The 17,811-nt window shown below is 43.9% G+C and overlaps 1 protein-coding gene across 1 annotated transcript in view; it reads right to left on the reverse strand.

Annotated features, from left to right (window-relative positions):
- Positions 1-17,811, reverse strand: part of Pbgs (Porphobilinogen synthase) — a 106,649-nt gene that overhangs the window by 18,819 nt on the left and 70,019 nt on the right. The window contains exons 7-8 of the mRNA XM_080276700.1: positions 17,223-17,322; positions 2,169-2,266 (exon numbers count right to left, since the gene is read on the reverse strand). Coding sequence (XP_080132826.1) covers positions 2,196-2,266; positions 17,223-17,322 — 171 coding nt within the window. The 3' untranslated portion in view covers positions 2,169-2,195. The remainder of the gene's footprint in view (positions 1-2,168; positions 2,267-17,222; positions 17,323-17,811) is intronic.

Below are 17,811 nucleotides of genomic sequence, written 5' to 3' on the forward strand. Positions count from 1 at the left end.
TTTCACCCCTGACAATCTCCACCTGCTCCCCCCGACACGCCGTACACATAAAATCAGTATTATCTCGCAGAAAGAAATGTGAAAGTGTGAAGGATGTAGGTGGTAGATTATTAATCCATGGGGATGAAGTAAGGACCAGATGAAAAGAATATTTTGAAAGCCTGATGAATGGGAACAGAAAGGGCAGAGCCACCATAAACATGATTGGTTTTGGAGGTGTGCAGAGAAGGAATGCAGTGCTAGGATACGTGACATTCGCACAAGTGAAGAGCGCTGTGAAGCGGCTGAAGAATGGGCAAGTAACTGGGGTTGATGAGGTGTATGAAGAGATGATTAAGTGTAGTAGAGACAGTGGAATGATGTGCTTGTTGGAGATGTGAAAGAAGGCAGCAGAGTGGAAAAAGGCTGTGATTGTACCCCTACACAAAAATAAAGGTGAGCAAAGTGAGTGCATGAATTATCGTGGCATAAGTTTACTGAGGGTGGTAGGGAAGGTATATGGAAGAATTACTATTTAGAAAGTAAGAGAGATATCAGAAATCCTAGTGAGTGATGAACAAGGTGGCTTTAGGAGAGGCAGTGAATGTGTGGATTAAATATTTGCAGTAAGACAGACAGTGAAGAAGGCTTGTGAGAAGGACTATATGGTGTTTATAGCATTCATGGATCTGGAAAAAGCATATGACAAAGACAGAGAAGGATTCTGGAAGATTTTGCACGTGTGTGGGGTTGATGATAAGCTGCTAGGTGCCATCAAGAGTTTTTATGATGGTAATGAAGCAAGTGTTAGGGTTAATGGGAATCTAAGTGAATGGTTCACAATCAGTGTGGGTGTGCTACAAGGTTGTGTGATGTCCTCATGGTTGTTCAATATACTGTACATATGAATGGGGTGATGAGAGAAGTAAAAACATGAACGTTGGTAATGTATGGCGATGGATGGAATATCTTGAATTTGTTGTATGCCAATGATGCAGTTCTATTTAAAATACTGGACAAGAATTTGGTAGACTAGTGAAAAGTTTTGCTGATGTCTGTGAAGGTCACGCAAATGTAGAAAAGAGTAAAATGATGGTCATTGGGACAGGAAGTGACTCCCAGTGCGATGTTACAGTGCTGATGTCTGTGAACATCGTGCAAATGTAGAAATGAGTTAAATGATGGTTACTGAGAGAGGAGGTGACTCCCAGTGCAATGTTACAGTGAATGGAGAGAGACTGGAATTCATGAGAGTTCAAATACCTGGGTACAGTGGTAGAGAGAGGAAAACGTGCAAAAGAAGTGGAAAGTAGAGTGACACAAGGAAGGAAAGTAGCTGGTGCAATGAAGGCCTTGATAAGAAACCGAGGCTTGAGTGATGCAGCTGCGCGAGGCTTACATGAAGGAGTGTTAGTGCTAACTTTAACATTTGGATGTAAGACTATGGCGTGGCATGAAAATGAAAAGTCAAGAGTGACAGCAGTGGAGATGGGACTCCTGAGGAATGTATGTGGTGTACAGAGAGTGGATAGGATACAAAATAATGTGATTCGTCAAAGATGTGGAGTGAGGAAGTCTGTGGACACCAGAATCGAAGAGAGTGCACTGAGATGGTATGGTCATGTGGAGGGACTGGATAACAACAGAGTGATGAAAAAGGTATGTCTGAGCGAATCTGAAGCAGGGAGGAGGCGAGGTAGGCCAAGGAGTAGGTGGAGGGATATGATGGATGAGTGCATGAGGAAGAGAGGTTTGTAAGTCTGTGCGGCTATGGGACTGACAAGAGATCGAGCTGGCTGGATGAATATTTTGAGAAGAAGTGTATGAACAAGGATTTGGCACCCCTTTTAAACATGACAGCGTCCGGATTGACTCTACCGGATACATTTATGTGAAGCTGCAGAATGTAGTGGATGTTTTGGTGCGATCCAGACTAATGTCTGATACACTGGAAAAACTCTGGGATAAGAGGGGGGAGTCCAGATGTCGCTTTTATCAGAATTTCGTTTTTTTCGACATGGCTTTGGCCCCAGTTAGTCCGTTATAGTGAGGTCTTACTGTATTTTCAAAACAATTCATACCTACAAACGACAGACTTTGATACAATCAAAGGCACCACAGTTAAAGGGTCATGAGAGGTCTAAAATAACGATGTGGTTCATGCCTGCACTGTACTCGCCAAATCTTACCTCCTCACCAATACAAGGTAGTTCTTCTTAAGAGCTCTTTTCTTCTTTAAGCCATTCAAGAACAGTGGGGGTGTAATAAGAGACGATCACATCAGCACCTAAAAAGGATAAAAACATTATTAAGCCATTCTTCATTCATATACAATAGTCAATAATGCAAAAAAAAAAAAAAAAAAAAAATCATCATCATTAGGACCTTCTTTCCCACCCTAGGGTGGGGTGAGGAGTAGCAGCATCCAGACAGCCAAAGTTTGCCCAATTCAATGGGCCACCCTTCCATTCACTCACCATTCAAGCCAATGGAATCCTGTCTCCATCTGACAGGCCAAAAAATTCACCATGTTCTGTAGCTTCACATATACTCATCTGATAGAGCCAATCTGAGTGATGTCAAGATAAAAAGGGGTGCCTAATCCCTGGTCATGTGCTTCTTCGCTCAAAATTCATCCAGCCAGCTCGATCTCTTGTCAGTCCCTTAGCCTCACCAATTTCCACACCTCTCTTCGACACACACTCATTCACCATATCCTTCTACCTTCTCCTTGGCCTACCTTGCCTCCTTCCTCCTTTAAATTCACTCAGATATAGCCTTTTCACCACTCTATTATTATCCATTCACTCCACATGGCCATACCATCTTAGTACACTCTCTTTGATTCTAGTGTCCACAGACTTTATCACTCCACATCTTTCACGAATCATATTACAATATTCCGTATCCTATCCACTCTCTGTACTCCACATACATTCCTCAGCAGTCCCATCTCCACTGCTCTTACCCTTGACTTTTCATTTTCATGCCACACCATAGTCTCACACCATATGTTGAAGATGACACTATCACTCCTTCATGTAAGCCTCTTGCAGCTGTAACAGTCAAGCCTCTGTTTCTTATTAAGGCCTTCATTGCACCAGCTGCTTTCCTTCCTTGTGTTACTCTACTATCCACTTCTTTTGTACATTTTCCTCTCTTTTCTATCACTATACCCAGATATTTGAACTCTCCCACCAACTCTTGTCCCTCTCCATTCACTGTAACATGGCACTGGGAGTCATCTTCTCTCTCAATAACCATTACTTTACTCTTTCCATATTTACTCTCATGTCACAATGCTCTCAGACATCTACAAAACTTTGCACCAGTCTACCAAGCTCTTGTCCAGTATTTACAAGTAGCATTGCACCATCAGCATACTGTACTTCAAATTTGAGATGTTCCATCCATCACCATTCATTACCAATGCCATAACTCTCTCCATTACTCAGTCTTTACTCTTCTCATCACCCCATCCATATATATATCCATCCATCCATCCATCATCCAATCCCACGTTGCCCCATGAGGAGCGTAGAAGCCCGGGGCTAGGCATTTGGTCCGGACATTTAAGATGAGAGTGACCAGCCTCACTCATCCCTGAGTGGCATTACTAGAGCAACAAACTCCAATCACCCCTTGGATATAAACCTTCATCGGTTCAATCCAACTGGAGCACAATAATTACCCACTAAACCACCAGGCGCCAAAATTTGGTTATATGGTTACCACCCAGCGTAGTAAATGGTTTCTTGGTGTACAGGAAACCATTTGGCTTGTCACTCAGTGTAGAGTCACCCACAGGCAAAAGGGAGAGGAAAGAATGAAGGAATGAAAGACAGAAGAGGGAGTATAAAGTCACCTGTAGGCAGAAGGAAGAGAAAAGAATATTTTTATATATATATATATATATATATATATATACCTGTATATAGACACACAATATATATATGTATATATATATCTACATATATATATTGTGTGTCTATACTGTATATATATATATATATATATATATATATATATATATATATATACAGTAATCACTCTAATATCCGGATGCCCAATAACCGAACATCCCCACTAACCGAACCTTATCATCCTGGGATCAAACATTCCCAAAATGGTCCGAAAATCCAAAAAAATTGGAAAAAAAAAAAACGATTTTTTGCCATCCGTAATTTGAACTTACCGCGCACGCCGCGTGAGAGCATTGTTTTGGTTTGTCATTCCTCCGACGTCCGATAGAGCGCCGCTGCATCCTCCCCACTTCCCGCCTGTCTCTCACCGCGACAAGACCTGCGCTGTTCGCCATGGCTGCCCACGTGCTCGCTTTTGTGGTGGTGCCGTACTTGCTGCAAGGCCTCCTGCTGCTCTCTGCCATACTCTTAGTGTGTGTGATGATGGCCCCGCCTCCTGAGAAAAGGAAGAGAGTGGTGTTGACTCTGGAGAAGAAACGGGAGATATTGGAGAAGGTTGATGCGGGTTGGTCTTCCTCTCGCATTCTCCGCGAGTTCAACCTGGCCCGGTCGACTTTGTTCGATATCAAGTGTTCCCGAGACAAGCTCATGCAGTACACGGCTGACTTCTCGTCGAGAAGCAAACGCAACGTGGAGAGGAAGGTTATGTTTACCCCCAAGTATGCAGAGATCGACCGCTCCACGTTGATTTGGTATCGACAGCAACGTGCAGCTGGTGTGATGGTATGTGGAACGGAGCTGAAGGCTGCTGCTGAGAAGTTTGCAAGGCTTCACGACACCCTTGACTTCAAGGCATCCGAGGGTTGGCTCTTCGCGTTCAGGTTACGACATGGCCTTACTAACCGTAAAGCACATGGCGAAGCATTGGACGCTAACGAGGATGGAGTGGACGAGTTTCGGCACAAGGTGAAAGGCTTGATCGACAGGGAGGGCCTCACTCTCGGTCAAGTCTATAACGCTGACGAAACTGGCCTATTCTATCGCTCGGTGCCAACGAACACTCTCGCCGATGAGACGGAGAAGCGTGTACCTGGCCGCAAGCTTTCTAAGGAACGGATATCTGCTTTGTGTTGTGCCAATGCTAACGGCATGCACCGGCTTAAGCCCGTTATTGTTGGCCGTGCAAAGCAGCCTCGGTGCCTTCGTGGGGTGATGGATGTCCTTCCTGTCGTATGGTACCATTCTTTGAAAGCATGGTTCACAGCTGTGATTTTCAAAGACTGGTTTCACCATCACTTCGTCAAGGAGGTCATACATTACCAGACGAAGACACTGGGAATTCCTCGCGACCAGGTAAAGGCTCTCCTTCTCCTCGACAATGCACCTCCCCACCCGTGCGACAAGGACTTGGTTGCTGAGAATGGCCGTATTAGGTGCATGTTTCTGCCACCTAATATGACTGCTCTCATTCAACCAATGGACCAAGGAGTGATCGTGGCAACAAAGCGCCTGTACCGTCGGAAGTTCCTGGACGAGGTGATGGTGGTTCTCGAGGACGAGGACGAGCGCAGGGAAGGATGTGACACTCGAGGCAAGCGGACTTTGGAAAACCTTCGCCGCTACAACATCAAGTCTGCGCTGTACAACTGAGCTAGTGCATGGAAGGAAGTCCCTGTGAAAACTCTTGAAAATGGTTGGTCTCGTCTGCTTCTCGGAACAGATGTGGAGTACGATTTCCTAGGGTCTGACGTGGATGACTTCCATGCACGGCTACGTACGCACGGCGACGATGTTGATGTGGACGATGTTCGTGAGTGGTTGGACGACGACGAGGGCGATCCTGGGTATCAGACGTTGTCTGATATCGAGATCGCGTCTTCGGTTGCAGGTGTCAGTCCCGAACTTGAAGATTCCGACGAAGAAGGCGATGATGATGCAGACTCCGCCCAGCAGGACACTACTCCAGCCATCCCCAGGCTGAGCGCACTCCGGGAACATCTAGAGTTCGTCCTAGACTACCTGGAACACCCGGACTGCGACAGGAAGATGGGGCCCTTGGGACTCGTGGAGGAACTGCGTGCTTTCCGGCAGCACATCATCAATCGCCAGAATCGTCGGTCCTTGCGTCAGTCAACGATTGACAGTTTTTTCAGGCCCGTGACCCCCACTGTGCCAAGCCCTGGTTCCACTCCGTTGCCTCCCCAAGACAGGCCCTCATGCTCCGAGCCACAGCCCAGCACATCAGCTACAGTGGAGTCACCGCTCGACGTGAGTTTGCGGCTGTCTTCAGAGTCTTCTGTAGTCGGTACGCCATCACCACTACCCACCGATGCACCCCTTGGACGCCTGCCAGTGATACTCTCGGGCTCTGACAGTGAATAAACAGCAAGAACTTCTCCACTAGACCACACGGGAATTTTGAGTGTTGTGCAGTGAAAAAAACGGTGTGTTGTGTTAAGGTTTTCAAGTTGGGAAAAAAGACTAAGTAGAAAAGAAATTTAACGTAACTCACCTTCTTTGTTTTGGCTTTGGAAACTTATAAATTCTTGGGAAAAGTTAATGTGCAACACTTAAATTTAATGGAACATTATTTGGACTAAAGTGAACACTGTGAAAAGAACGGACTTCTGTGTGTTAGTGACTAAGTTCAGTGCAAGACTTCAGGAAGAGTGTAGTGCAAGTGCTTCAGGAAATCGTTCTTACTGTCAGAGTCCGAGAGGAGGCGGTTATTCATCGAGGTGGCCAGGGACTTGCTGTAAGTAGCCAGAATGTTTCATGTTGTACTATTTTCCATACTATATTTACCAGAATGTTTCATATTGTATTTTTTCCCATACTATACTTACCAGAAAGTGTCATACTGTACTTCTTTCCATACTAAACTTACCTCACGCATGTGCAGTAGGAATGTGTTTTTCAGAGTTCGGTTAGGTTCGGTTAGGTTAGGTTCGGTTAGAGTCCATAAGTACCAGAATGTTTATTAATGTATGAACATACTTCTAAACCCACATTTTATGTTTCTATTGCATTTATTTCAGTCATTTATGTGCCTTATTGGTGTGATTTGGGTGTTAAATAGGTGCTATGCATGTCCGGAGGGAGTTGTATAGGTGTTTCTCTGTGTTAGGGTCCGTAAGTACAAGTCCATAAGCTGGGGCCCAATATCCGGACGAAACCAATATCCGAACCTACCGATGGCTCTATTGATCCGGATATTGGAGGGGTTACTGTATATATATATATATATATATATATATATATATATATACACATATATATATATATATATATATATATATATATATATATACAGTGGAATCTCAAATTTCGACAGTTTAGAATTCCACTAATCAAATTTCGATACATTTTGGAGTGGTCTCCCTATCTTACTTTTCGATTGAATGTCGCGTATTTCGATCCTCTCAGGGCTAGACTCCAACCAAAACAAGCAAAGATAATATTTCTGATGTGAACCAAAATGCTAGAAGTGAAGGAAAATTATAAGAAAAAGTATGAGCCTAAACTAATATCATATGCGACGTGCTCTCAGGGCCAGACTCCAACCAAAACAAGCAAAGATAACATTTTTTATGTGAACCAAAATGCTAGAAGTGAAGGAAAATTATAAGAAAATGTATGAGCCTAACCTAATATTATATGTGACATGTCAAGAAGAGAATGAAAATCAACATCATTTATTCATACAGCATATGAAGTGTACGATGATATGGTTCCAAGACAATTCACCGTCAAGTCAATCTGCCATCAGCTAATTCCCCATCAAAACATAGACGATTTCCCGTCAGGACAATTTGCACCCTGGACGATTCCCCGTCATTCTATAAATATCTATCTATCTATCGCCAGACGCCTCAATCCCGTTTGAGGTGGCCACAAACAAATCGCCTCCAAGTCGCCCTGTCCCCCGCCATTTCACTGCCCTGCTCCCAACTCACACCCCCCTCTCTCATATACCTCTCCACCCCATCCCTCCATCTCATCCTCGGCCTCCCCCTCCCTCTTCCCCCCTCCACCTCACTCACATACACTCTCTTCGTCAGTCTTTCACCCTCCATCCTCTCCACATGGCCAAACCACCTCAGTGTGTTCCTCATAACGCTTCCTATCACATCCACATCAACACCACAACGTTCCTTTCTATCCTCATTCGTCAGCCTATCTCTCCATGTGACTCCACAGGCTCCTCTTAAATAACTCATTTCCACTGCTCTCACTCTTGACTTGTGTCCTTCCAACAACGTCCAAGCTTCACTTCCGTACGTTAGAGTTGGTATCACAATACTGTCATGTAGTAACTTTTTCACTTCCATGCTCACTTCCCTGTTTCTTACCACTGATTTCAAAGAACCAGCAACCTTTCTTCCCTGCTATACCCTTTCAAGCACTTCACCCTCCAAACCTCCATCCTTACTCATCACACTACCCAAGTTCTTAAACGTACCCACATTTTCCAATTCCTCACCATCCAACCTCGCTGTACATTCACTGACTTCACCTCTCTCAAAGACCATCACTTTACTCTTCCCTACATTCACCTTCAGATTCCGTTTCTTACACACTCTCTCAAACTAATCCACCAAGCCTTGCAGCTCCCCTTCGTCTTCACTCAACAACACAGTATCATCTGCACACAACAGTACAGGGAGTTTCCAAACACTATCCTCTCTCACCAGGGCCACTCCAACATCCACTACCCTACCTTGTACCTCTTTTATTACCCCATCCATGTACAGATTGAACAACCATGGAGACATGACACATCCCTGTTTCAACCCAACTTTCAAAGAGAAAAATTCACTTAGTTCACCATCCACATGCACTGCAGCCTTCGCACCATCTTACATACTCTTCACAGCATTCAACAACTTCCCATCTACTCCATATATTCTTAACACTTTCCACAATCCTTGTCTATCCACCCTGTCATATGCTTTCTCCAAATCCATGAAAGCTGCATACAACTTCTTTCCCTTCTCTAGAAACTTTTCCACTAAAGATCTAAGAATGAATATCTGATCTACACAACCTCTTCCCTTCCTAAATCCTCCCTGTTCTTCTCCAACTAATTTCTCTGTTCTTTCTCTAACTTTGTCAATAAGTATCCTACCATACACTTTTCCTATTATACTAAGAAGACAAATGCCCCTATGATTACCACACACTTCTTTTTCCCCTTTTCCTTTGTACAAGGGAATAATTATACCTGACTTCCATCCTCCAGGACTCTACCTTCCTCCCAGACTAATCTGCACATCTTCCACATCCATTCTACTACTATCTCTCCCCCATGCTTCAGCATTTCACCACACACTCCATCAATTCCTGGGGCTTTCCCAGATTTAACTTTCTTCATTGCTTCCACAACTTCTATCCTACTAATTTCTTCCTGTCTTCTCACCTCCCTCCTTCTCCCAGCCATTCCCCAGCCACTTATACTCGCATTACTTCCATCCTCTACGTTCAACAATTCCTTAAAGTGTTCTCTCCATCTGCTCACTTTTTCTCCCTTCTCCACTAGTAATCTATATACTTATTATTAATTAATCAATACTTTAATATCTCAAAGATATAACAAGAGAAACTAACCCCTAATGCGCAACCAATGGACAGCCGACCCCCCCCCTGGGTGGCGGCGTTGTATCGTGGTCTGAGTACCTGTAGGAAAATATTAGCCAAAAATCAGAGATTAACCCTAGAACATTATATTTGGTATGGCTGATAGTACTTACATTCAGCTTTCTCCAGAGACAGGTGTTGAGCCTTTGTGAACTACCCAAGGACTTGTGGAGACTTGCAAAGTTGGGTAACAAAATCTTCACTTTCACACCTCCAGCAACCCAGTTTCCCCTCTACCACAGCCTCATTCTGTCACAGTAAACTTTATACTACAACGTACAGGTAGTTTGGAATCCATATTTGTACAATAAGCACTGAAAATAAGGCTAAAATCAACGAAGTGTACGGCCGACATGCAGCGCGGCGGAGGTCTTCCCATCACTCAACAAACATTTCCATTTTCACAGCTAAAAACACGTATACTACATTATTTTCAATCATATTACTTCCCAAAAGATCACCGCAGCGCGCTTTTTATTCAGCCTTACGCCTGTCACTTTATTCTCGTTCCTGTCGGAGGCTCGCACTGACTCGGAAGAGCTAGAACTCGCCATAATGTCACTTTGAAAGTCTGCGGTAAACTGACGCTAAACAGGGGCAAACCGTGCGAAAAAAAGCTAGTGTGACAACTGGGGAAACAAGCGTTTCCTATTAGCATAAACTGCTTGTGAGAGGATAGCGCAGATTTACAGTTCTGAGCAGTCAGAGCGCTGCCATGTATCACAGCCAGGCTGGCTGGGCCGTGGGGGGGGGGGGGAAATGCGATACTTGGCAACAACGGAGGTCAGTAGTACAAAGGTAAAGTATGCTAATTGTAGCTAAAAGGTGGTGGTACTGATAGACAATACCAGCTGGAACATCCTTGCCCACGTTTATTCAAAATTAACTCGAATCGCAAACGCGACGCTCCGCCATTATGTCCCTTTTCGGCGAGCGTCACAAACGCGACGCCCCGCGTTTTAGGGGTTAATGGAAGAGAATCAATAGCAGAAATACTAAAACAAAATGAATTACAGGTGGTAGCAAATACAGTAGGCAGAATACTGAAACGAAGAGAAGTACGGTAATTATGATTATAAGGAGCAACATAGAAATGAACAATAGAGACTGAGAAAAAAAATAGTCATGTTGTTTACGGACAAGAGCTCCCAGATGGGAGTAGGCACCAACAACAACACGTCATGTGCAAGGTGATGCTCTGTTGTCGGCAGCCATCTTGCAACTGTCCAGCCAGCAGCCAGCCCTCTAGAGCAAAGTGCTGCACTTTCAGCCTGTACCTTCCACATGTGGACATGCATTTCACTGCAATTTAGTTGTATGTACTTTCTTTGTATTTTTGCGGCAACTTACCTATTTCAAGATGGCAAGCAAGAGTGGTTATTCGGGTAACAGTGGTAATGGACGAGAGCAGCCTGGCACCTCTAAATCTTCGCAGCCAAAGGAGAAATGGCAATATAGGAAAGGGCAGAAATACACCAAGTATACACTTGCTGACAGTATGGCAATACAATACAGAACTACTGTTACTTAACCACAACTATAGTTCATAAAGTTTACAGGAAAGTGGGCAAAAAATTATGATTTTAGGTAGTTAGGTTCGGAGGCCCTGGACCCAAACTAATTTTTCCCGTAAGAAGTTCAGTTTAAATTTCAATTATTTGAATTTTGCAGTGATTTTTAGGTACATATGCCCATTGAAAGTTGAAATTCCACTATATATATATATATATATATATATATATATATATATATATATATATATACTGTATATATATTCATGGATTTAGAGAAACCGTATGATAGAATTGATAGGGAGTATTTGTAGACTGTTTTAAGATTGTATGGACTTGATGGTAGGTTACTAAAAGGGGTGAAAAGTTTTTAAGTAAACAGTACAGCATGTGTAAGAGTGGGAAATGCTGTGAATGATTGGTTTCCCGTGAGAGTGAGGCTGCGACAGGGATGTGTAATGTCGCCTTGGTTGTTTAATATTTAAATGGATGGTGTTGTAAGGGTGGTGAATGCAAGAGTTTTAGGTGGAGGTCTGAGTCTGGTGAATGTTGATGGTGGAGAGTGGAATCTGAAGCAGCAGCTGTTTGCAGACGATACTGCACTGGTGGCTGATTCAGAGAAGAGATTGAGACAGTTGGTAGAGGAGTTTGGAAGGGTGTGTGAAAGGAGGAAATTGAAAGTAAATGAGAATAAGAGCAAAGTGATGAAGTGTACAAGGTTGGTAGATGGTAGGGGAATGAATATAGTTTTGAATGGTGAGCTGCTTGAGGAGGTAGAGTGTTTTAAATATTTAGGGTCACATGTTGCTATGGATGGAAGAATAGAGGCAGAAGTGAAGTTCAGAATGAATGAAGTAGGTAAGGTGCTGGGAGGAATGAAAAAAGTGTTTAGATGTCGTTCACTTAGAATGGATGTAAAGAGAAGGCTGTATGAGGGTGTTGTGGTACCGACTGCATTATATGGGTCTGAAACATGGAATGTGGGTGTAGCAGAGGAAAAGTTTGAATGTAATGGAGATGAGGTGTCTGAGGAGTATGTGTGGAGTGACACATATGGATCGAGTGCGAAATGATGAAGTGCGAAGGAGAACTGGAGTTGTTCGGGAGATGGCTGGTAGAGTTGAGCAGAGGGTGTTGCGATGGTTTGGGCACATGGAGAGACTGGATAATGAGCGATTGGTGAAAAAGATAACTAGATCTGATGTGAGAGGAGTAAGGCTGAGAGGGAGACCACGAATAGGATGGATCGACAGTGTGAAGAAAGCACTGGATGCGAGAGGAATGTCTGTTGGGCAAGGAAGAGTGGCTGTGTGTGACAGAAATAAATGGAGAGAAATTGTGAATGAATAAATGATGATGCAGCCCTGAGGTGATATTCTCCCACATTTGGTCTGATCGGCTAATCAGGTCAGGTGCAGGTAAGGGGATAGGTCTATTATGATGTGGCAGGGGTAAACCAGCTCTGCTGTCGGGGCCTTCTTGCGGATGTCACTGTTTGCACTACGCAGTTGACCCTTGTGCAGTGAGATGCGGTGAGGATCTGTTCCTTCTCCTCTTTGGGGTTAAGATGTGAATGAATGTGTTTGAATGAATGAGTAAATGGGGAGTGTGTCGTCCTGTCTCGGCTACCTCCCTTTCCTTGGGGGAAGCAGCCTTGGTATAGATAGATAGATAGATAGATAGATAGAGATAGACAGATAGATAGATAGACTGAACAACCTTGGGGACATCACACACAACTGTGTTGCACACCCACACTGATCGTGAACCATTCACTTGGACGCCCATTTACCCTTACACATGCCTCACTACCATCATAAAACCTCTTGACATCACCTAACAGATTACCATCTACGCTGTACATGTGCAAACCTTCCACAATCCCTCTTTGTTTACTTTGCTGTATGCTCTTTCCAGATCCATAAATGCCACAAACATCTTATTGTCTTTCTCACAAGCCTTCTCCACTATCTGTCTCACAGCAAATATTTGATCCACACATCCTCCACCACTCCTAAAGCCACCCTGTTCGTCACTCACTAAGCCTTCTGACATCTCTCTTACTTTCTTTATAATTATTCTTCCATATACCTTCCCTACAACACTCAACAGACATGCCACAATAATTTTTGCACTCACTTCGCTCACATTTACTTTTGTTAGAGGTAAAATCACAGCTTTTTTCCACTCTACTGACACAGTTTCACTCATGCATGCCTTGTTACATATCTCCAACAAGCACTTCATTCCACTCTCACCACTACACTTAATCATCTCTGCATATACCTCAACCCCGGCTGCTTTCCCATTTTTCAGTCACTTCACAGCGTTCTTCACCTCTGCAAGTGTCATGTTTGCTGGCACTGCATTCCTTCTCTGTACACCCTCAAAGCTAATCATGTTTATGGTCACTCTGCTCTCTCCATTCCCATTCATAAGACTTTCATAATATTCTTTCCATCTAGCATTTACTTCATCCCCATGAGTTAATAATCTACCACTTACATCCTTCACACTTTCACATTTCTTTCCACTGTCACTTCTACATTTCCAAACCCCTTTCTGGAATAACTTCCTATTATCAGAGTAATTTGCATTCATTTTTCTTCCTAGATTATCATGTACCTCCTTCTTTTTCCTCTTCATTAGTCTCTTTACAAGCTTCTTGCTCTCAATATATTCAGTTCTAATTTCAATTGAGCCCCTGTCCTGTAACCACTCTACCCACTTCTTCCTCTTTTCCTCCACTGCTCTCTCAACCTCTTCATCCCAACACGCCGTACCTTTCTTGTTTGTTGTTACTCTTGCCACACCACAAACTGCTTTAGCATTCCTAAGCACGCAATCCCTATATGTATTCCACAGGTTGTCCAGATAATTTTATTCCAATTCACTGATTCCAACTCCTCCCTTACTTTGGCCCTGTACTTATCCGCCACTTCTCTGATCCTCAGCTTTACGACTGTCAGTCTCTCTGTCTGACTGCTCCTCTCCATTCTGGTCCACCTCACTCCTCTCAGCTTGATATTGCATACCACAATCATATGATCTAACAAACCTCCACACTGTCCTCTAACTGCCCTCGTATCAGCAACACTTCCCAGCACTGACTTCTCTACGAGCACATTGGAGAGAGGGAGAGAGAGAGGAAAAAAAGCCCACATTAATGTGGTAGAAAGGATATAACCAAGTGGCTTTGTTCACCGGTTATACAAGCATCCCTCAACTCCTTTTCTATCTCCCTATCTCCCAAAGTAGGGTGGAGTGCAAGAGAAAGGCAACTTCAGCCTGAGGTCCATTGGGTTTACATCCATGAGGCTGGGGCCACAACATCAAAAAACTATAATTCTGGCAGTCCCCATACTAAATCATGGATGTATTCAAAAACCTATCCAGCTACCTATTTCCAGATACCTTAATTCCATATGGGATGGCCACAAATGAATACCCTCCATGTCATCCTGTCCTCTGCCACCTCTCTCAAACTCATACTCCTGTCTCTCATATACCATACCTCTCCACCCTATTCCTCTGTCTCACCCTCCCTCCCCCTTCAAATACAACAACTACAAAATACCATGGTTTTTTCGTTACAAATGGTACAGATAGCTGAGGAAAAAATGAACATCTGCTTTACAAAAAGCAATGGAGGAAACTTTTCTTTAACTTATGGTATGGGGTACAAGGGTTTAAGGGTAAATGCAGATAAAAACAAAAGTGATGATATCTAGGGTTGGTGGCGGTACTGTCAAAGACGAGGGAGAGTGGCCATGTGCAGTTTGCCACAAGGGCGAGGGAAGTAAATCCATCTTGTGCGGTGTTTGTGATAAATGGGTGCATAAGAGATGTAGTGGTATCAGAGGTAGACTGCGAGATAATGCTGATTTTATGTGTATGGCGTGTCGGGGTGAGCAGGTGGAGATTGTCAGACGTGAAAGGATTGAACTTGCTGGTGAGTCCCTTGAGTGTGTGGAAGAGTTTTGTTATTTGGGAGACATGTTGTGTGCTGGAGGTGGTGCTGGAGCTAGCTCTGTGGCTAGGGTGAGAAGTGGGTGGAAGAAGTTCAGGGAGCTCTTGCCTCTCCTGACATTGAGAGGATTCTCCCTACGTGCTAGGGGGTCTTTGTATGCAGCATGTGTTAGGAGTGTAATGCTGTATGGTAGTGAGACCTGGGCAGTGAAGGAGGAAGATATTCGCCAGCTCAGACGTACAGAAATGACAATGATTAGGTTGATGTGCGGTGCATCCCTGCGTTCAAGGCCTGGAGGGGCTGGGTTTACAATGGAAGAGTTGAGAGGTAGGATGGGACTGGAGTGTATTGGTGTTGTGATGAGGAGAGGTAGATTGAGATGGCTTGGACTTGTGGAGAGGATGGGGGATGGAAATTGGGTGAGGAAGGTGAGAAGTGTTAATATTGGGGGTGGGGTTATGAGGGGTAGACCGAGAAAGACATGGGACGAGGTCATTAAGTGTGACCTCGGGGTTAAGGGACTGAACAGGGAGGCCGCAATGGATCGTGCAGGGTGGAGAGCCGCCATTAGGTGACCAAGGCTGACACATGCAAGAATGTTGGAGCCTTTAAAAATGAAAACGAAAACGAAACTCTGGATACAGTAGTTAAAAACAACATTACAAGAAGGCCTATAATGATGACTTTCAGTATGCAATACTGACTATTCTGGGTTGATGTACTAGCTTCAGGAGATTATTTTAGGATTGTTTCTGAGTACCAACTGATATATAAACACAAGTTCCACTTGTCAGGCATTATGGAGGTACATTTATTGATGCCCTTGTGGGAGAAAATGGTCTCCCTCATAATTCACCCTCTGATCATTAGAAACTGTAGCTCCACAGTAGGTGAGAATTTGACCCCAAGAATCACCATCTGATGCTAGTTCAAGTCCTGGCCTTGTACATACCCTACATTCACATTGTGGACAGAACATCTGAGAGAATGAACAAAAAGCAATGAGAGTGACCATAATGGTGAGAACTTGTATGGACAAAATAACCTGGTTCCGTATAGAGGCCAGGCACCTGAGATAATGAATACAGAAATCCTCATTATATGTAGCCTTTCTTAATGTCCTTTGTTGGTAAGGGAGACCTTCACAAGGGTGGAACTGATAAGGGCGTAGTAAAGCTACCTGGTTATACAATCGTCCCTCAATTCCCTCCCTACCCTTCAAAAGGATGATGGTGGGCTGCAGAAGGGCAATGTCTATAGTCCACTGAGTTCACATTTCTGATGAACCTAGGATTACAATGACTATTAATGCTACTTTTGACACCCTTTTTTGCACTCCAGTCCAGACACAGTTACATAAATACAGTACTGCCTAAAATCCCATGCTACTTTATAAGGCTGATTTCCCAGTTTCTTCTAATATGCAGCATCAGTCATAATGAAACAAGTATTGCCATCCAATACAAAGTTCCATACTGGATGATAACTCTACATGGGTACTGTGTATACAGTACACACTTGGTTGTTGCATGCAACACACTGTCATGGTATGGGGAACAACTGTATGAAGCAATATCATAATCTGTCCATGCATGCGGAAATTACAGAGCAGTCATGAAATTGCAGACAGACTGACAAATGTACTGATGTACTGATGGAACTGCACAAACCTATAGTCCCCGACTGGTTTGGCTGGTAAGGGACTAAAAAAAAACTGATATTTTTGGGGAAAAAAAAGTATACAGTACAATGAGAAATTATTGCAGTTACAAAAGTTACATCATATTTGTCATTATCCTAACTCCACAACCCACTATTTAAAAAAAAAAAAAAAAAAAAAAAAAGTGGATAGATGAATGAGCAGGAAAGAACAGCAAGAAGATCTATGAACAGGTATGCTCAGTGTAACAGATAATGCTCCAATCTGACCGGTGGTAGGGATTAAGGGTACGCCAAATCTAGGGCTTGCACGTGTAAATCCATGAGCAAAAATTCTGTCACTTGTGGCGATGGGACATGCTTCATGAACTGTTTTTATTACAACAATATGAACCATACAACAAAAGGGAAAAAGGGAGGAAGGATGTTCTACGTCATTTACAGAAGAATTAGAACTATGGTAGTGTACGACACAAGGCTGGCTGGGGACTAACAGTGAGCTTTTACTCACAGCTGTGTACATAATGTTCTTATAAAACTGACCTGCTCGCCTCATACAGGTGAGGACTTCCATGAGTGTGACTCTGAGGTTGAAAGCACCTGCTTGAGCTCCATGGAACAGCATAGCATACTCCCCAGACACCTGCAAACACATCAACACATAAACTCTGGGAAACTGATGCTGGAAAAGGACACCATGTGACAGCATCAATGCAGCCATCCAGAGTCTTTTGTGGTTATATCTGTCTTGTTTTCATTGCTGACTGGCACACCCATATGCCACACCAGCACGCTCTCTCTCACACTCACCACTATGCTCTCCAACGGTCTCACCGCATCCTTCTCTACTGACCTCACCGCATCCCTCTCCATCAACTTCACCGCATCCCTCTCCATCAGCCACACTGCACTGCTCTCTATCAGCCTCACCACACTGCTCTCCATCGGCCTGACCGCACTGCTCTCCACCAGCCTCACCATGTCACTCTCCCTTGGCCTAACTGTACTGCTCTCCTCATCTCTCTTCACCTCCTCTTGAGGACCTGATGTGATTGTCTGGGCCCTCCAGCTGTCCTCCATCCTCTGGCACTAAGATTACACATGTTGTTAAAATATCAGGCCGAACCTGCAC

The sequence above is a fragment of the Coenobita brevimanus genome, chromosome 66 (genome assembly GCF_032717465.1).
Source record: "Coenobita brevimanus isolate Jiangsu-jjx chromosome 66, ASM3271746v2, whole genome shotgun sequence".
NCBI classification, from domain to species: Eukaryota; Metazoa; Arthropoda; class Malacostraca; order Decapoda; family Coenobitidae; genus Coenobita; species Coenobita brevimanus.